The sequence below is a fragment of the Bufo bufo genome, chromosome 7, assembly GCF_905171765.1.
Source record: "Bufo bufo chromosome 7, aBufBuf1.1, whole genome shotgun sequence".
Taxonomy (NCBI): Eukaryota; Metazoa; Chordata; class Amphibia; order Anura; family Bufonidae; genus Bufo; species Bufo bufo.
Window position 1 is genome coordinate 45,757,114 of NC_053395.1, and position 19,377 is coordinate 45,776,490.

Genomic DNA, 19,377 nt, shown 5'->3' on the forward strand with positions numbered 1-19,377 from the left:
CAGCACAGCTTTGTTACTCTACTGATTTCTCCTTCTGCAGCCCTTGAGGGATCTCGTCTCACTTGTGCTGATAGTCACTGATGCTGAGGAGCATGTGTTTTTTATTTTTTTGTTTTTGCGGACCGTATGCGGAACCATTCACTTCAATGGGGCTGTAGAAAATACAGAAGTTACTCGTTGTGCATTCTGTTTGTCCGCATGGCCGTTCCGCAAAAAAGTAGTGCCTGTCCTATTGTCCGCAAATCGCGGTCCGAGGCCCCATTCAAGTCAATGGGTCCGCAAAAAATACAGAACGCACATGGAACACCATCCGTATTTTGCGGATCCATACTGTAGAAATGCTGTGCCCAGCCCATATTGCTCATGTGTTTGGTGATTTAATAAGTTACTGTTTCTGTATACGATCCGCAAAAAACGGATCCAAATACGGAAACCATACAGATATGTTTTGGTCAATAATGGAACGGAAGAGGACTTAAATCGGAGAGAGAAAAAAACTGATACGGAACAATGGATCAGTGAAAAAGGGACTGCTAAAAAAACTGTCGTGTGCATGAGGCCTTAGTCTCAGACGCTTGCAATTGTCATCTTTTCAGTTAGCCATTAAAAGGTATGAACCACTGAAGAATCTGTTTGATTCTCACCCTGCAAAATGCCTTGTATGCACTGTTCTTTCTAACTACAGCCTGTATGAGTTGCTCTCCTTGGATGCTTCCCCCCTTTCCACACTCTGATCTGCCTCGTACAACCTCCTCCGCTTCACTGCTGCCATCTCTAACACTGAGAGGAGTTGGAAGATGCCAGGGAGAGCCATTGGAAACAGGCGCAGTGCTCTGATAGATTTGTCAGAATCAGCAGCTAAGTGAAGGACTTCCATATGCTTTGCAGGAGCAGAATGGTAGGAAATTTCTTTTAATGAAGACTAGTTGATTAGTTTTGCATTTAGGAATAAATTGCATCAATAAAATCAGTGCAAAAGTATCCATAACATTTAACTTGCAATTCTTCACCATCCCCAAACCATCCCAATTCAGGTCCCCCGTTGCCTCTTGCGTGCAGGATGACGTCATCCAGAAGGTGTCTTCTCTGATCCATCCATTGTAATATGCCTCAGCTGCAAGTATACAGCTTCAGACTAATGCATTTCAGAAGGAAAGAAGTGAGCCCTAATCCTGGGGATGCACACGATGGTGACCTCATTGGTTCTACGGAGCTCGTAAAACAAAGCGCATGCAATCACTAGACTTCTACTGACCAGACTGCAGTTAAATGCATTAAACAGATTGTGGCTGCAGGGGACTGTAAAAGAAGTGCAACTTTGCACATTGTCTTAAAGGAGTTGTCTGAGAATTAAAATTCTTGGACAACCTTTTTAAAAGTGAAAAATCTCCTGCACTTATGCTCACGTCCATTTGATAGGTGCTGAATTGTACAATATTGTACATTTCTAAAAGTATCTTCCTGGCCGATCACTTTAAAGGGTTTGTCCAGTTTCAGGATGAGACTGGAAAACGGTCTGGATTAACCTGCAATAAAGACCTGGTAAGTACCTACCTACCACTCTGGTTCTCCCGGCCTGGCTCTATTTACTCGGCTGTAGCGTTTGACATGTGACTGCATCAGCCAATCGCTCTCCTCAAAGGTGCACCCGAAGAGGCCAGTCTTCCCGATCTGTGGCAGAATACCAGATTTATTATTTTATTTTATTTTTGCTGCGAGACATATTAAGGGGCATCTGTCAGCAGATTTGTACCTAGGACACTGGCTGACCTGTTGCATGTGCGCTTGATAGGTGAAGGCCTCTGTGTTGGTCCCATGTTCATATGTGCCCGCATTTTTCTCAGCAATGTGGGCACATATGAACATGGGACCAGCACGAATGTCTTCAGCTGCCAAGCGCACATGCAACAGGTCAGCCAGTGTCATAGGTACAAATCTGCTGACAGATGCCCTTTAAGTTACCGTAACCAACCCTTACCAGGCGTTCTGTGGTGTGTACATCTTGAGGTTCTCTGCGGCTACTTGTGACCCCTTACGATGCCCTTTAATGTCGCATCATACTCCAGCTGACTAGCCGGCAAGAATCTCGTGCCCTGTTTGTCGTGCTGTATCTGCGGTAACAGTGCATTGAGCCAAGACGGCATTTGTCCTGCCCTTCTAGGAACGTGTCTGAATCTGTTCCTTGCCAGCAGTCTGGAGCCGTCAATTATTGATCAACGCCTGACTTGGCCTTTGCTGGTCTTTTAGTAGAAGGGAATTTGAAGTTGGTTGGTTCCAAGGTTACTAAAAGGGGTTAAAAGCCCCCTTTGTCTTCTTCAGCCATGGTCTTAGTGCCACACAGCAGTAGTACATGTGGTCTCGTCCCGATTCAGCGGCGATCGGTGGGCACTGTTCTTAAAGAAACAGTTGGAGGACGTGAACGGCCAGACTGCGACTAAAACGTCACCCGTGAGATGTGCTGGAAAATGTGATATGCTTTTTTAAAGCGTTCCGGTTTGTGACTGGAATTTCATCAGATCCGATTTACTGTCATAGTGGTGGTCCGAAAGGTCCCATTTCAGTGGGACCAGTGTAGAATCTGATAAGTTCGGGGGTGTTTCCGACTTTCCCTAGGGGGGAGATGGGGCAAGTTGTATTTAAACGTGCCTGATCCTTTGTTCTCAAGGGAGAGAAGCTGCTGCTAGAGGCGTTTAGGAGTGGCGTATTCCTTTCTTCAGGATGGGAACAGATGCACGCTTGGCCATGCATGCATGCGGTTACAGTGAGCATTCACACCACCGTATGTATTTTGCAGTCCGTATGACATCGGCCGTTGCCGTTACACCTAGAGGCTTGGCTCTCTGCACTTTGAGAAGGGCAAGCATGATGACGTTTTCACTGCCTGTTCCAGTCAAAGTGCAGATGGTGCGGCAGTTGCAGAGACAGTAGAGCCTCTAGGTGTAATGACAACGCCCCCGTTGCTCCTAGAGGCTCATTTGTATATAATAAAACATCATTTTTCTCAGCAATGCGGGCACATAGGAACATGGGACCAACACAGATGCCTTCAGCTGCCAAGAGCACATATAACAGGTCAGCCAATGTCGGGGACAAATCTGCTGACAGATGCCCCTTAGGCATCATGCACATGGCCCGTGTGCTGGCCATGCCCGTGCTGTGGACCACAAATTGCGACCAGGTGCCCGCCCGTGTACATGGACCCTGTCACTTGAATGGGGTCCACGATCGGCATCCGATTGTCCACACAGCAAAAAAGTAGTGCATGCTCTACTTTTTTTTGCTGTGTTGGCACGGACACAAAACCCACGGCTTCTGATTCATGCCCCCTGTTCCGTACCGCACGTATCTCCTGGATTGCGGACCCATTCAAGTGAATGTATCCGCATCCGTGATACAGTGCGCACACGGCTGGTGCCCCCTATGTATTGCAGTCGTGTGCGTGAGGCCTTGAATGTAGAATTGGGAGCACATGGAGATGGAATTCCTGGCCATCATGGGTCTCTGTCGTATTTTGCTTTATAGTTATATTTTTATGGATTTTATTTTTCTTTTTTGCTTCACATGTTCATGTTTTGTCTAACGTTCATCTCTAAACCATCGCCGCGTCTGTTCCTAATAAAAGGAGCCTTTTGTTTCTTAGAAGAAATGTGTTGGCCAAGAATGGCTGCTTTTAATTTAGAGGAGCCGCGGGTTCAGCTGAGGACCTTTTATTAAATATGAATGCTGCATTAAAAGGAAAGGTTAATTAGAGTGATTGTGACACAGCTGCTACCGAAGTCGCCTTCCTGGGGGGTTTTGTGTTTTTGATTAAACATTCATTAAAATGGTTCTACAGTTTGTTTTAACTGATCTGTCCCCTGGATAGATTATCAGCATCTGACCGGCGGGGGTCCAACACCCGGGACCACCGCCGATCAGCTGTTTGAGAAGGCAGCGGCGCTTAAAGAGGACCTTTCACCTGTATAAACTATGGTAACTGAGTATGCTGACATGTAGAGCGGCGCCCGGGGATCTCACTGCACTTACTATTATCCCCGGGCGCCGCTCCGTTCTCCCGTTATAGGCTCCGGTACCTTTGCTTCTTAAGTTATAGTAGGCGGTGTCTTCCCTTGTCCTGTGGGCGTCTCCTTCTCCTAGGCTGCAGCGCTGGCCAATCGCAGCGCACAGCTCACAGCCTGGGAGGTTTTTTTCTCCCAGGCTGTGAGCTGTGCGCTGCGATTGGCCAGCGCTGCAGCCTAGGAGAAGGAGACGCCCACAGGACAAGGGAAGACCCGCCTACTATAACTTAAGAAGCAAAGGTACCGGAGCCTATAACGGGAGAACGGAGCGGCGCCCGGGGATAATAGTAAGTGCAGTGAGATCCCCGGGCGCCGCTCTACATGGCAGCATACTCAGTTACCATAGTTTATACAGGTGAAAGGTCCTCTTTAAACAAACTGCAGAACCCCTTTTAAGCAACCTAGTCCTCTGTAGGGTACAGGCTTAGCGGACCTGCCCCCTCTCTGGACATGTCTGTTTTAGTAGCTTCTTAGATTCCCCATGTAATAGCAATAATGGAACATCTATTTTTATGTCCCTGTTGTGCCATTCCTCTGTTATTCCTTCTAGAAGGCATGAATGACTTGCCGGCAGTTTGCTGTGACGGTCTAGCTGGGTGTTACCAGTTGGAGGTTCTCCTCTGCAGTCTGACACTGGCAACAGAGATTGGATAATGTCAAACTGTGCAGGGTAACGGTAAAAAATTAACAAGTGTCTGAGAGGGGCCTCAATCCTTCCCCCTTGTTGTTGTTGTCCCTGCAGTAATAAATGAGTGATCCTACAAGAAGTATCTGTCATCCACAGCATAGGTAATAAATAGTCATAATTGCTGGGTGGTCCGACCACCAGGACCCCCAGTGGTCACAAATCTCTCCCCCGCCACTCTCTTCACTTCTGTGTGATTGACATAGACAGTGCTTTATCAGTCCCACAGAAGTGAAGCGAGCGGAGGATTGACATGCACACTCCCGCACTAAGAGAGATTACCTGCGGACCCTCAAAAAGACACCTACGATCTGAAAATGGTTTAGACCTGATAGTTTCCGTGAGATCACGCCTTTATGTATTTCACTACACAGAGCGGGACATTTACAAAGACCGCTGCTCTTCGGGGGTCATTTACTATCAGATATGCACCAGTTTTCTGGCTTATATCTGGCACAGATAGTGGCGGTTGTTTGCTCCGCAATCTGCAACTTTTCCCCGCTCATGCCAGGCCTAAAAAAGGGGAAGGGGACGCTCCTTTATCATTTTCTACGCCTGTTTTAGGGGTAGAAAATGGTCTAAATTTAAGCCAGCAAGGAACGGTCTCTCATTTAGACTCCACTTCATAACTTCGGCGCATCCTCCGCCAGCACACAGGGTTATTAAGACCAGCGTGCCCCTTAGTTTCCCCCTGCGCTGGCAGAGAAAGCACCTAATTTATGACGAGACTGGGATTTCATCATAAATTAGGTGTCCCGGCGGCAGTCTGTGCACCTGGAGTAAAAACTATTCCTGCCTTACACCTCATGCACACGGCCGTTGTTTTGGTCCGCATCCGAGCCACAGTTTTGGCGGCTCGGATGCGGACCCATTCGCTTGAATGGGGCCGCAAAAGATGTGGACAGCACTCCGTGTGCTGTCCGCATCCGTTGCTCCGTTCCGTGGTCCGCAAAAAAAAAATATATATATAACCTGTCCTATTTTTGTCCACATTTACGGACAAGAATAGGCAGTTATGTTAATGGCTGTCCGTGCCGTTCACACGGACGCCATCCGTGTTTTGCGGACTGCAAAACACACAACGGTCGTGTGCATGAGGTCTTGCTAGAGTAGTTTTCACTCCGCTTTTACGCCTGTTTCCAGGCATAAAAGATGAGACCATCACACTCGACACATTTACCGTCACTCCCTTTCTCAAGTGGCAACCACGGTGTGAAAATGCCAGTGCAACTAAATATTGTCCCATAGTAGCAAAACTGAGCCTAGCTACTTAAATTTATTTATTTTACGCCAAAAGCAGGCATAGTGCTCTTAGTAAATGACCCCCAGTCTGCCTCTGTGCCTCGTCCTTGCAGCGGATTGTATAAGGACCCAGCTAGTATCCTGTTAGGTCTCAGTGCGGGGTTTCTTTAAGATCCCTTCAAAGGGCATTTGTTCTGCTTTTCTATTGTAAAGCAATGAGACGTTTTATTCATCCGTCTCTCGCATTTATCTCCCCTGGACAAGTCCAGACTTGCTTCTTCTAAATCTGCAAGAAGCTACACATTGGAAAGCATCTGAGCGTCCGAGCAAGTCCCCAGCCCCCTCCTGAGGCCATCTGATGGCTTCTGATCACCCACGGTTAATCATCAGTCAGCGTTCCCTATTATGAATTGGTATGAGACACACACCATAATGGCTGCTTTTTGTCTAGAACAGCACCACTCTAGTCCATAGGTTGTGTGGGGTATTGCAATACCATACACTGCTCATCGGGGTGCAGTTTCTGGAAAAAGCAGCCATGTTTTTCTAATCTCTCACACCCCTTTAATGGTTGTGAACATCTGATCACACTGCCCCTCTATCCTGATTATTAATGGGTCCTTTTGTGACCTACTGTTCTTGGATCGCCTCCTCCATTTGAAGCAAGAATCTAAAGCCTGTATTACAAGCGATTGTCGGGAGGCAGATCGCTATTAGACAGCAAGATCTGCCGCCTGGAAGCGCTGATTTTTAAGCATACTTAAAAATCAGAATTGCCAGATGAACGATTGATTGATTGTTTGCTCGTTCATCGGGCAATCGGCGGCAGTTTTAGAGCTGTATTACACTGGCCGATAATCGCTAACGAGCGTTCGCATGAATGCTCATTACCGATCATCTTGACCACTCGTTCATCGGGCATTCCAAATTTTTGGGCATGTTAAAGGCAGGCAGCAGATCGTGGTGTCTAATAGCGATCTGCCGCCGGCAAACCACTAGAGTCTAGACAGTAATTGGGCCGAGCGATGGCATAGCGATGCATGTAATAGCAGCAATCTCCTCCGCTAGCGAGCAAGGAGGGAACGCTTCCCTTCCCACAATTGCTTGCTCAATCGGCCTGATACAGGCTAAGGGTCCATTCACACGTCCGTGGTGTGTTGCGGATCCGCAACACACCCGGCCGGCACCCCCTATCGAAATGCCTTTTCTTGTCTGCAGCTGCGGACAATAGGGCATGTTCTATCTTTTGCGGAGCTGCGGACCGGAAGTTCGGGGCCGCGCTCCGCAAATGCAGAAGCGGAGAGCACATAGTGTGCTCTCCGCTTCATGTCTGGGCCCATAGAGAATGACCCTTTTGCGGACGTGTAAATGGGGCCTTACACTGCAGGATGATCGCTAACAAGCGTTCAAGTGAACACTCGTTAGCGATGATCACCCGAGAAATTGGCATTAAAGAGGTTATCTAACCACTATAATGCCTGGGCCCCTCACACAGATTGTACTTGCCTCAGTCCCCGGCACCCGTGTCGCTTTTGATGCCTGCACGGCCGCCGCTGCATCTCCCCGTGGCGCGGATGAAAACCTCCTCGGCTCTGTACAGAAAAAAAGGATGGCATATTTTTAAAAAAGGCCAATTTAAAAAAAAGATTTTTAGCTCCATATGAGAACAATGCAACATAAAAAAAGTTGCCCCAAAGGTGTACATGGCCTTTAAGGTACCGTTACACGAGGCGAAGATCGGTACGATTTGTTTCTTGATGTACTGAACGTTTCAATGACCCTTTAAACGTGCCAATTATTATGGTTCGCGCCAATGGGAGATTTCATCATTTGTAAAGCAGACTGTTGTATTTTTGCAAAGCAATAACTTGAGTGACGTGCTTAAACACCCCTACGGTGTAATCGTCTGTAATCGTGCGTGTTGTGAACGATTCCTCTTTACACGTATGAAATCATTCGCGTCCAACGATTTTTGTGCCCACACAAACGCTCAAACCAACGAGAAATCTACCGATTTTTAGTTGTCTCTATCGTTCATTGCTTGATAATTGTCCCGTTTTCTCTCAGTTTACTGATAATTTACACGATAATTGCCTTGCAGAAAGTGACGTTTTAGTTAGGCCTTATTCACACGTCAGTGTTCGGTCAGTGATTTCCATCACTGATTGTGAGCCGAAACCAGGAGCAAACACAGAAGCGAAGCAGATCTTCCATTATACCTAGGGTTGAGCCGGTCTTTTTTAAAAACTGTGTTGAGAATATCGGCTCCGTCCTACTGTTCAAAAACAGCTCTGCGGAGGCAAGATATTTTAATTTCTGCAAATATTGCGAGACTGACTTGGGCTACTTTCACACTAGCGGCAGGACGGATCCAACAGGCTGTTCACCCTGTCGGATCCGTCCTGCCGCTATTTCGCCGTGCCGCCGCTCCGTCCCCATTGACTATAATGGGGACGGGGGCGGAGCTCCAGCACAGCACGGCAGTGCACTGTGAGAGGCCACCGGACTAAAAGTACTGCATGTCTGACTTTTTTTAGTCCGGCGGCCTCTCACCGAGAACTGCCGTGCTGCGCCGGAGCTCTGCCCCCTTCCCCATTAGTCAATGGGGACGGAGTGGTGGCAGGACGGATGTGACAGGGTGAACAGCCTGTCGGATCCGTCCTGCCGCTAGTGTGAAAGTGGCCTTAGTCTCGCCTCTATCACGCGTCACTTTGCGTAAATTACTGTATCAAAATATGAAGCTGTACTTGGCTTTGTTAATGAGGCACGAAGTTCGGATTAGTATTTTGATTCAGTAATTTATGCGAATAAACGAAGTGACGCGTCGTAGAGGCGAGACGATGTACGGCCTCTTTCACAGAAACGAGGCGGATTGTGTCAGGGTGCGTTCAGGGAAACTCGCACCGTTTTGCAAGTTCAGTCAGTTTTTTTTCTGCGCGGGTGCAATGCATTTTGACGCGTTTTTCACACGTGTGATAAAAAAACGGAACGTTTACAAACATCTCTTGGCAACCATCAGTGAAAAACGCATCGCATCCGCACTTTCTTCCGGATGCAATGCGTTATTCACTGAAGCCCCATTCACTTCTATGGGGGGCCAGGGCTGCGGGAAAAAACAGATCCGTCACTGAAAACAATGAAAGTCAATGGTGACGGATCAATACATATATATATTTTTTTTTTTTTGGAGCCTAAGAAAACTGATCCGTCACCCATTGACTTGCAATGTATTTAGTGGCTGATCCTTTTTTGATTTCAAACAACCGCATTCTAACAGAACGGATGCATCCTGATGTGCAAAACAAAACGGATCCGTTTAATTCCGGTATTGAGATCCTCTGCCGGATCTCAGTACCGGAATAATTAACGCAAGTGTGAAAGTAGCCTTACAGTAGGACGGAGCCGATATTCTTAGCGTAGTTTTTTAAAAGAATCTGGTTCAGATACAGCAATCCGAACCCGATTCGCTCAACCCTTATCTCTGCTTATGGGTATAGGATCCACTTCTGGTTTTTGGCTCAAATCGCTGAGCAAACACAGGTGTGTAAATCAGGCCTTTAGTCGGTGCTGGCTTCGGGAAAAGTCTCCTCCCCGAAATTTACTGCAGTTTCTGTCTGACCTGGGAAAATGTCGATTTGGGGCCTGTCCACTTTGAGCCTGTGAAAGGTAAACAGTGGGTGGAGAAGTGAGTAATGGCTGCACTCTCTGTGACACCCTTTCCATTATGTCCCATTGTGGACAATCTGAAACTCATTCATCTGCTAGATGGGGGGGGGGGGGTCGCAGATCAATCAGAATAGGTGATAGCTGACTTTCTGTTCAGTGTGATCTGTGCTCTTCTGGATAATATTTCTTAGCACAGACTTAACTGATTTTATTTGAGAACATGATAGTCTTAAAGGGGTGTCCGTTTCCTTCTTTCTTCTTCTTTTTTTTTTTTTTTTTTTGGGGGGGGGGGGGGGGGTAACCTGCAGAGTTATATTGTCTTCTGGGTCCCCTCTGATCCAGCGCTGTTACTCTGCCGGACTCCTCGTATACATTATACTTACCTGCTCCCACGGCACCTGTGTCGCTCCTGATCCCCACACGTCCGCCGCTGCAACTCCCTGCAGGTGACTCTAGAGATGCTTGTTCCCGTCACAGCCTGCTATTGGCTGCTTCTCCGTCGCGGGATGTTTTGATCCAAACGACGGGGTGATGCAGCTGTGCAGGGTACCAGAGGGAGGCAGGTGCCGGAGAGCAGGCGAGTATAATGTATATGAGGGGCCCGGGCATTGGGGGGGGGTCTTTATAGGGGTAGGATAACCCTTTTAACACATGTCTATGGCCTATCTAATGGCAGCCTTACACATTAAAGGGGTTATCCAGGTAAAGATAATGATGCCCTATCTTCAGGATGGGTCATAATCACCTCGGTGGTTGTCCACTTTCTGGCACTCCTGCCGATCCGCTGGTTCGGGGAGGCGTTGCAGGCTACTGGTAGCTTTCGAAGCACAGCGCCCTACATTGTACCGTGGCTGTGCTTGATATTGCAGCTCAGCCCCATTGACTTCAATGGGACTTGAGTGCAGCGGCCTCTTCCTAGGCCATGTGATGTCACCATACATAGGTCACGTGGCCTAGTTGCATTAAACAGCTGATCGGCGGGGGTCCCGGGTGTCGGACCCCTGCAGATCGGATATTGATGACCTATCCTGAAATTAGGTCATCAATATCTTTTCCTGGATATCCCCTATAAATCCTGACAACCCATAGACATGGATGCTTGACTGAGCATGCATGTTTATTTTGAAGCAAAAGAAGCTCCCATAGGAATGACTGGGTAGGTTAAATTCAGCATGCATATATATGGGAGGATCAGGGGAGAGAACGGTCGGCTGACATTTCTTTTGTGTATGCCTAGCCTAACATTCGGAGAGGTTGCACTGGGAGCAGTTGTTGTTTTTTACCTCGTTTTATGTTTAGTGCCGTTCCCCCACCCCCTCCGACCGTCGTCTTCTTACTTTGTCTTGCACAGCGCAGTATTGATTTGCTATGTTCTTCAGTATTAATGCAGTTTGTGTTGTCCGCAGGTGCTCTCACCGTCGGCCTCGTCAGGCAATGTCAGACTATACATGGACGTGACAGGACCTGTATTCCTCCTCGTCTCCCTCCGGAGTGGGTTACAACACTGTTTTTCATCATTATGGGAATTATATCATTGACTGTTACATGCGGTTTGCTAGTGGCTTCCCACTGGAGAAGAGAAGCGACGAAATATGCCCGCTGGATAGCATTCACTGGCAGTAAGTGTTCACTTAGATTCAGGGTGTACTTGCCGTGGAGCCACCATCTTTACTGGATGGAGCGCGCGCTTATTGTTCACCAGTGGGTGACAATGAGAGAACTAGGATGTCCTCAGTATATAGATTGTGAGGACAGGGACTGAACAGTCCTCCTGTAGGCCTCCTTCACACATATGTGATGACATCCATGACAAGATGGTTAATGTAGTAGAACTACAGGTAACGGCACACTGTTAGTCAATTGCACAAAGATATAAGCAAACACTGAAAGAATAATAGCTGCTTGGTGGCCATACTTACTGCAAGGGAAGTTAGAAGCTCTTTGCGCATATAATTGATCAAACATATGTCGGGCCCATCTACCAGACGACAAGGTGGCTTCTAATCAGATGGGGCCTACTCTAACATGCCTCTCCTGGGCTTACAGCCTACAATCTGGGCAAAGTAGCACCCAGCTATATCCTACACATGCCTCTCCCAGGCTGTGAGCCTGCAGTGTGGGCAAAGTAGAATACAGCTGTACAAGCTATCTGATTAATTAAAATCCAATTGTGTTTCAGCCAAGGTAGCGTGCACCTGCGTTCTCAAATTTACTTCTTATGGAGGTGCACATGCAGCTAATACATATGTATGGCGATCCATAAAATACAGATACCTTGCCATACAGACACCGATGCCATAAAAGGTTTTGTGCATGAGATCTCTTACTGAAATGAATGAAAAGCAAAAAAAAAAAAGTGACTTTTTTTGCTACATTTTGGAGCTGTTTCATGCCAGAAACCACAAGCTGAAAATGCAGTTTTCTATTGAAGTAAAAAAAATGCATCAAAACCGCACAAGTGGATTTTCAAAATCCGTTGTGTGAACACACCCTAGCAGGTAAAGCAGATCTATCAGGTGAGCGTAGGACAGATAGGGAGGTGCTGTGCCCCCCTATAACATTGTTCAGCAGCAGATCCCCCTATAACATTCTGTCAGAAGCACCTTTTGTTTAAAATTATTTTTTATTTTTACCCTCCAAAACCTAGGTGTGTCTTTTAGGGCGAAAAATACGGTATATAGGTCCCTTTTTATATAGGTGTTTGAGTATGGTCGGGGTAATGGATACATGTGCTCGCTCTCCCTGTAGGAGTGCACAACGCAGGAGCCGTCAATCACTCTGTGTGGGTGGAAGATCCGGATCTCTCTAAGCTCTGCGTCCTGCACTCACAGAGCCATTTTAGAGGGTAGCGGGATATGTCGCATCACTTGTTTCCTGGCTGATCTATAAATCTTGCCTTTTAGGATTAATTACAGAAACCAAATAAAAACCCCTCATCATAATGTGTTTTCTTCTTCTTCTTTTCTTGCAGTGATCCTCTTCTGTATGGCAGCATTAATATTCCCCATAGGATTTTACATCAATGAAGTTGGTGGACAACCTTACAAACTACCCAACAACACTGTCGTTGGGTCGTCCTATGTACTTTTTGTCTTATCCATTTTCTTTACTATAGTGGGACTATTATTTGCAGGCAAAGTATGTTTACCCGGCTGATGTAAAAGGGGGAGACGACAAGACTATATTTTATTTTCTCCTGGAATGGATAGGATATAATTTTATCGGGAATGGTGTTGGGGGCAGTTCCTTAAACACCCCTGAGGACCTTGCCTTCTCAGGAGAAGACCTGAAAGGGACAAGAGAACTGAGACTGATAACAAAAAACAAAAACCATTGACTTGTTCTCACTATGCACTTTGGATCAAATGGAAAGCCTTTCTTTCCACAACCAAATAGAAATATCATTGACTGATTTATGCCGTTAGGTCTGCACTGTGACGTGGACTCGTGAAGAACAATGCTTTACACTGACAAGAAAAACTGACCTTTATTACCGTACCCGATTTTTTTTTTTTTTTTTTTTTCTTTTTTTTTTTTTTTCTTTCCCCCCCCCGTATTTGTTGTCTGCTAACATAGGAACCGAAGAGGAAACGAAAAAAAAAAAAAAAATCGTTAAGAGTATTTATGGACTTTGTATATGACCTAGGATCATTTCAAGGCCAAGTGGGGCTGGCCTCACTTAGAGTGGAGCAATCGCGGACTAGAGACTCGGTGACCGGGAAAAAAAAAAGGCGCTCCACGCGACGGAGCAAAAAAAAGATCAAAGTCTTTTCAAACCCTGTGACATCCTGTGGCTGAAAGCTTGGTTATTATACCTTTGGCGTGCAATTGCCAACTTAATACTATTTTGGGGTTAATTCCTAGATGGAGGAAACCTGACCGTCTAGGAAGTTATTGGTACTGAGCGAGGGGGGGGGGGGGCAGACGAGGGAGGGTCATCTGATATAAAGGGAATATTGCGTTCCTTTTAGAAGCACCCAGCCTACTGGAAACACTACGTCTTTTCCCCTCCAGGCCCCACGTTGCATGGGCCCTCAGAAGAGGACATTTGAGGATGGGGTTGTCTCATTTATATTTATAAAAATATATATATATATTTTTTGCTGACGCAGTATACAGTGTATATACAGGCATTTCCGGGGAAGGAATGCTACAAATGCTTTGCTAGCGGAATCACTGTGGCGTGCGAACTGGAAGCGGTAGATAACTAAAGCCATTTCCCTGAAGACTGCATAGCGAATGGTCTTCAGTTTACCTCATACGTTGTAGCAGCCCTCAATGGTTTTTGTTCTTTTTATGGTACAGGCATTTCATATAGGTTTTATTTTTTTTCCTGTAACTTATTTGATCTCAAGTTCTATGTGGGATCCTTTGGATTCCATGGGATTTAGAGGGCATTAGTCCCTGGAACAGATCCCTTTTCTATTACCTGCGAGGCTATCACAAGGATGGTCTGGTCAGTTTTTGCCAACATATTGCCTTTCTAGTTGCTGAACAGAGTGCAGAAATCCAGATAGCTGTATGATAAACACCCCCCTCGAATAGTTAAAGGGGTTGTCTCATCGCAGACAATCGCTAGGATATGCCCCCATTGTCTTATCGGCACCTATATCAAGAAAGGAGCCCCGATAGTATTGGAGGACGCACTGAGCATGCTTAGCCGCCCTCCATTCATTTTCTCTGGGGCTGGCTTGGCTATTTCCATCAGGCCCATAAAAGTGAATGGGAGCGGTAGTCGGTCATGCGTGGTGCACTCCCATTCACTTCTATAGGGAGAGCGCTTGGTGTTGGCCGGACTGGAGTCCTCCAGCCACCAACTTGCAGTGCTCCGTTTCTGATCTAGGTGCGGATCACATTGTCTGTGATAAGGCAACCCCCTTTAAGGATGGGTAAAAGACTCGCATAATCTTTCCTTCCCCATAAAATAATTTGATAAAGCATATTGGAATGGTCCAAGGGATTATCCAGGTAAAGATAATGATGATCTATCTTCAGGATCAGTTATCATGATCACATCGGCAGGGGTCTGAGTCCTGGCACCCCTGCCAGTCGGCTGTTTTGGGAAGCTGCAGCACTCACCGGAGCTCTGGTGAGCGCTGCGGGGTCCCGGCAGCGTTCCAAACAAAGCACCGTACATCATATAGCGGCTGTGCTTGGTATTGCAGCTCAGCCCCTTTGACTTGAATGGGGGCTGAGCTGCAACTAGGCCAAGTGACCGATGTACGGTGACGTCACATGGCCTAGGAAGCGGCCACAGAGTGCCTGGCCGGTGGGGGTCCAAGGAGTCGTGCTTCAGCCCATCTGATATTGATGACCTATCCAGAGGATAGGCCATCAATAGTAATTTCCGGATACCTCCTTTAATGAAGCGAGACCTCTGTGTACTTTTCACTGGTCCAAGTGGCCTCAGTGAAGTGTGTGACCTCTAGGGTTTAAAGCGGGCATCCTCAAACTACAACTCCCAGCATGCCCGAACAGCCTACAGGTATCAGACTACAGCAGGGCATTGTGGGAGTTGTAGTTTTACAACAGCTGGAGGGCCGCAGTTTGAGGATGCCTGGTTTAAAGGGAACCTGTCAATCGAACACAGTGCCTGTGCTGCACGCAGCATGTTATAGAGCAGGAGGAGCTGAGCAGACTGATGGTTTTATGGGAAAATATTCGGCATGTGATTTTATTGATCTAAACCTCTGCTTATTCTTGGCTTAGGAGTCAAATTAGCAGTCTTATGAATGACAGCCTTCCTTTCATAGAGAGATAACTGTCCATCATAGAGTAGGACCGCCCACTGGACTCTTAAGCCCAAAATGAGCAAAGGTTTCACCAAAATACTTGTTATGCTGAATCTGTTTCCATAAGACTATATACCCATATGCTCAGCTCCCCCTGCTCTATAACATGCTGCTTGCAGCTCAGGCACTGTGTTCAATGTGACTGGTTCCCTTTAAACCCCAGGACTCGCGCACCTTTAGATCAGGGATGGCCAAGCTAAAGCTCTCCAACTGTTGCAGAACTACAACTCCCAGCATACATGTGCTTTTAAATGGGTTGACCTGCTTTCCACCACTCTGTTCTGGTTCTTGGCAGCATGTACCGCTGCAGCCAATGACTAGCCTCAGCAGTGTCGTGTCCCCCCCCAAGTGGCATGTCACTGCTGGATCACAAGCTGCTTGGGGACACGTCCCCTCTGAGGCCAGTCATTGGCTGCAGCTTCACACTTGACCCCAGACAACACCTTTTTAAGGGTGGATTCACACGCAGCAGATTTTTCTTTTACATTTTTATGTTTTTATTTTACTTCTGAAAAGACAAAAACATGACTGGGTTGGTGCAACAATTTCTGTCCTATTCCTTTGCATGGAGTTTGCAGAAAACCATGAGCATGCTGCAGAAATGGCCACATTCAAATGTATAGAAATGATCTGCAGCCGCAGAAATTTCTGCCACGTGTCAATTCATCCTAGGGCGCATGCACACAACCGTATGTCGTGATGACATCCGTGTGCATTCCGTATTTTACGGAACAGCTGGCCCCTAATAGAACAGTACTATCCTTGTCCGTAATGCGAACGGAAATACGGAAACGGAATGCACACAGAGTAACTTCAGTTTTTTTGCGGACCCAGTAAAATGAATGGTTCAGTATACGGTCCGCAAAAAAAAAGGAACTGACACGGAAAGAAAATGCGTTCGTGTGCATGAGCCCTAAGGCTGAGTTCACAAGTGAATGATTTGCTGTTGCAGATTTTCATGCAGCGTTGTACAGTACCAGTGACGTGAATGAGCTTTTGGTAATTATCAGACTTTGGACCTTTTTTGTGTGGATTTATACTGCAGATTTTACAGGGATTTCCAGTGCAAAGAATGAAACCGCGTCTAATCTGCAGCTTTCCTGCAACTAAATCCGTAGCGTGCGCATGCATTCTTTGTTCCTTTTTTATTATTTTTTTCTGCTGCAGAAAATCCGCAGCTAATCAGTAACTTGTGATCCCAGCCTAAAGGTACCTGCACACAGTGACGATTTGTGTCGGGAAATCTGCACATAAATCTGTGCGATTTATCATTGTTGGTGCAGATCTCGCCATTCCATTGAAAAGGGTCAAATCCGCACGCAAAAAAACTAAACGATGACCTGCTGCAGCTAGCAAGATCAATTCCATGAGATGTCTGGTTTCATACACATTGCTAGTACTGTATTACACCGTTTTTTTACCATGGAAAAAACGCGTGCAATTCTGCAGGCATCCTAAGTCCATATGCTGCAGACTTTTTCCATCATGGATTTGCTGTGGAATTCCTGTCAACACTTGCAAGAGCTACATCCGGATTTTGACCCGTTACGGTGCGGATTTCCCCCTATGCATTGCACAGGGTGACGCACACTTTGAAATTATGGAATTTTTATGCTGCAGATTAGAACCACCGCCACCTGCCCTCCATTCCATATGGTGTTGTTTTTTTTAGGTGCTCAAAGATTACGTTTTTAAAACCCAATCCACGTGCCATAAATAGCTGCAGATTTTCAGTGCGGAGTCTGTACTAATCGTCCGCAGTTTGTAGAGTCACTATTATGGGGAAAAAAAACACGAGGCGACTCCGCAAAAAGAATTGACATCTGCACCACATGTCAGTTTCCATGCAGCTCTTTTTCTCAGCGTGGGCATGAAGTTTGCTAAAATGTCATTTACTTTTACAGCAAATTTGAGATACTGATGAATTTCTGCCTACAAATCCAGATGGAAAATCTGCAGCGTATCCTGCGTGGCTGAATACAGCCTAAGGCTACATGCACACGGCCGTTGTTTGGGTCCACATCCGAGCCGCAGTTTGCTGTCTGCATCCGTTGCTCCGCTCTGTGGCCCCGCAAAAAAAAATAGAACATGTCCTATTCTTGTCCATTTTTTTGCGTGTGCATGTAGCCTACAAAATTATCTCATGTTCTAGATGCCCTGATTTTAAAGGGGATTTCCATATTTAAAGCGGTTTTTGGGGCTAGAATAGTCAAGCATGCATGTCTATGGGTTTTCAGAAATTAAAGGGGTTATCCGGGAAAAGATATTGATGTCTTATCCTCAGGTTCAGCCATCCATATCTGATTGGTGGGCGTCCGACTCCTGGCACCCCTACCGATCAGCTGTTTGAAGAGGCCACAGCTCCAGTGATGTCACATGGCCCTAGGCGCAGCTCGGTGCCATTCGAGTGAATGGGGGCTGAACTGCAATACCAAGTACAACCACTATACAATGTATGGCGCTGTGAGGCAGTCTCAGAGCTCACGGGAGCGACGCGGCCTCTTCAGCTGGTCCTTCCGATCAGACACTGATGACCTATCCTGAGCATAAGGGCTCATGCACAGGACCGTATTTTTTTTCTGTGTCCCGTTTTTTTTTTTTTTTTTGCAGCCCGTATGCGGAACCATTCACTTCAATGGGTCAGCAAAAGAAACGGAAATGACTTTGGTGTGCATTGCATTTCCGTAAGTCCGGGACAGACCTTGTTGCAATGGATCCGTAAAAAAATGGAAGCAACATGGATGTCATCTGGGTTTTTTTTGGGGGGTTTTGCGGACCCCAAAATACATACGGTCGTGTGCATGAGCCCTAAGTCATTATTATTTGACTTCTGTAGAACCAGTCCACATTTTATGCATTTCTTGCCCCTTGGGTACTTCTGTCCTTTCTTTTTTGCATTCACTGAGCTTTTCTGCTACATGTAGCTGCATTTTTACCAGCGATTTACTCCAAGCACAGCTATAGACTTTGAAACAAAAGTATGCTACAGGAGACGTCACTACTAGGTCAAACTGATGTAAATACCTTTGTTCTGTAATGTGTGTTACTTGTTATGACTAATTTATTATCAGTCAGATGGACCTTCTTAAATTATTTTGTGTGAGATTTATTATTTTTTCTTTAATTTTTCTTTACCCTTCATCCCTTGCACCGGTTGTTTTCTCATGACATTTGCATTCTGTAGATAACAAATTCATTGTCACGTGATTATGGAAATATTTGCAGAAAAAAAATACATATAAAAGGGGGATACAAAAAAAAAACCAACAAATTTGATATTCAGGTTTGATTTTGTTGATGCCATCGTGTTATGGGAAATCAGAGATTTCTGGAATAAAATGCCTGAGCTCCAACCGCGTTTGTTATAAAGATCAGGGGTCCGCAGTAGTGTTGTATGAAACGAAGGCCAGCAGGTTCACTCGCTCCACGTGGGGGGGGGGGGGGGCGGCGTGAATGCCAGTAGTGAACCCTGCTCCTGTGACCGGACCGCATGGCATTACAGTGACTTATAATGCTGTGTGTCTCTGCCTGACCTGAAGTGTCATGAATTGTACTGACGGCATCATGACAGAGGATGTCGGGCAGAGGGACACAGCGTTATAAAGAATTATAATGCCATGCGGTCAGGTCAAAAGGGCTCGTCTGAATAGGTTTTTAGATCATCAAGTGGGTGAAAAACTCTACGCAGATAAAACAGGTGTTTCTTCCTACCAAAGAGGTACCACCTGCAGCGGATGTTCTTTATACACTGCTTTTCAAAAGTATTCAATCCCACTTGGAGTTTTTCTGGGTTTGTTGCATTAAAATATATATAATTTTTTATTTTTTTTTGGGATTTGTACCATTTAATTTACCTGCCATGCTCCCCACTTTCAAGGTGCAAAATACTTTTTGCAGTGAAACCAACAATAAGGCCTCTTTCGCTCGGGTGCAA

General features: G+C 46.2%; 1 protein-coding gene across 1 annotated transcript in view; it reads left to right on the forward strand.

Annotated features, from left to right (window-relative positions):
• Positions 1–13,162, forward strand: part of MOSMO (modulator of smoothened) — a 31,368-nt gene extending 18,206 nt beyond the window's left edge. The window contains exons 2-3 of the mRNA XM_040440089.1: positions 11,058–11,270; positions 12,623–13,162. Coding sequence (XP_040296023.1) covers positions 11,058–11,270; positions 12,623–12,807 — 398 coding nt within the window. The 3' untranslated portion in view covers positions 12,808–13,162. The remainder of the gene's footprint in view (positions 1–11,057; positions 11,271–12,622) is intronic.
• Positions 13,163–19,377: the final 6,215 nt, after the last annotated feature.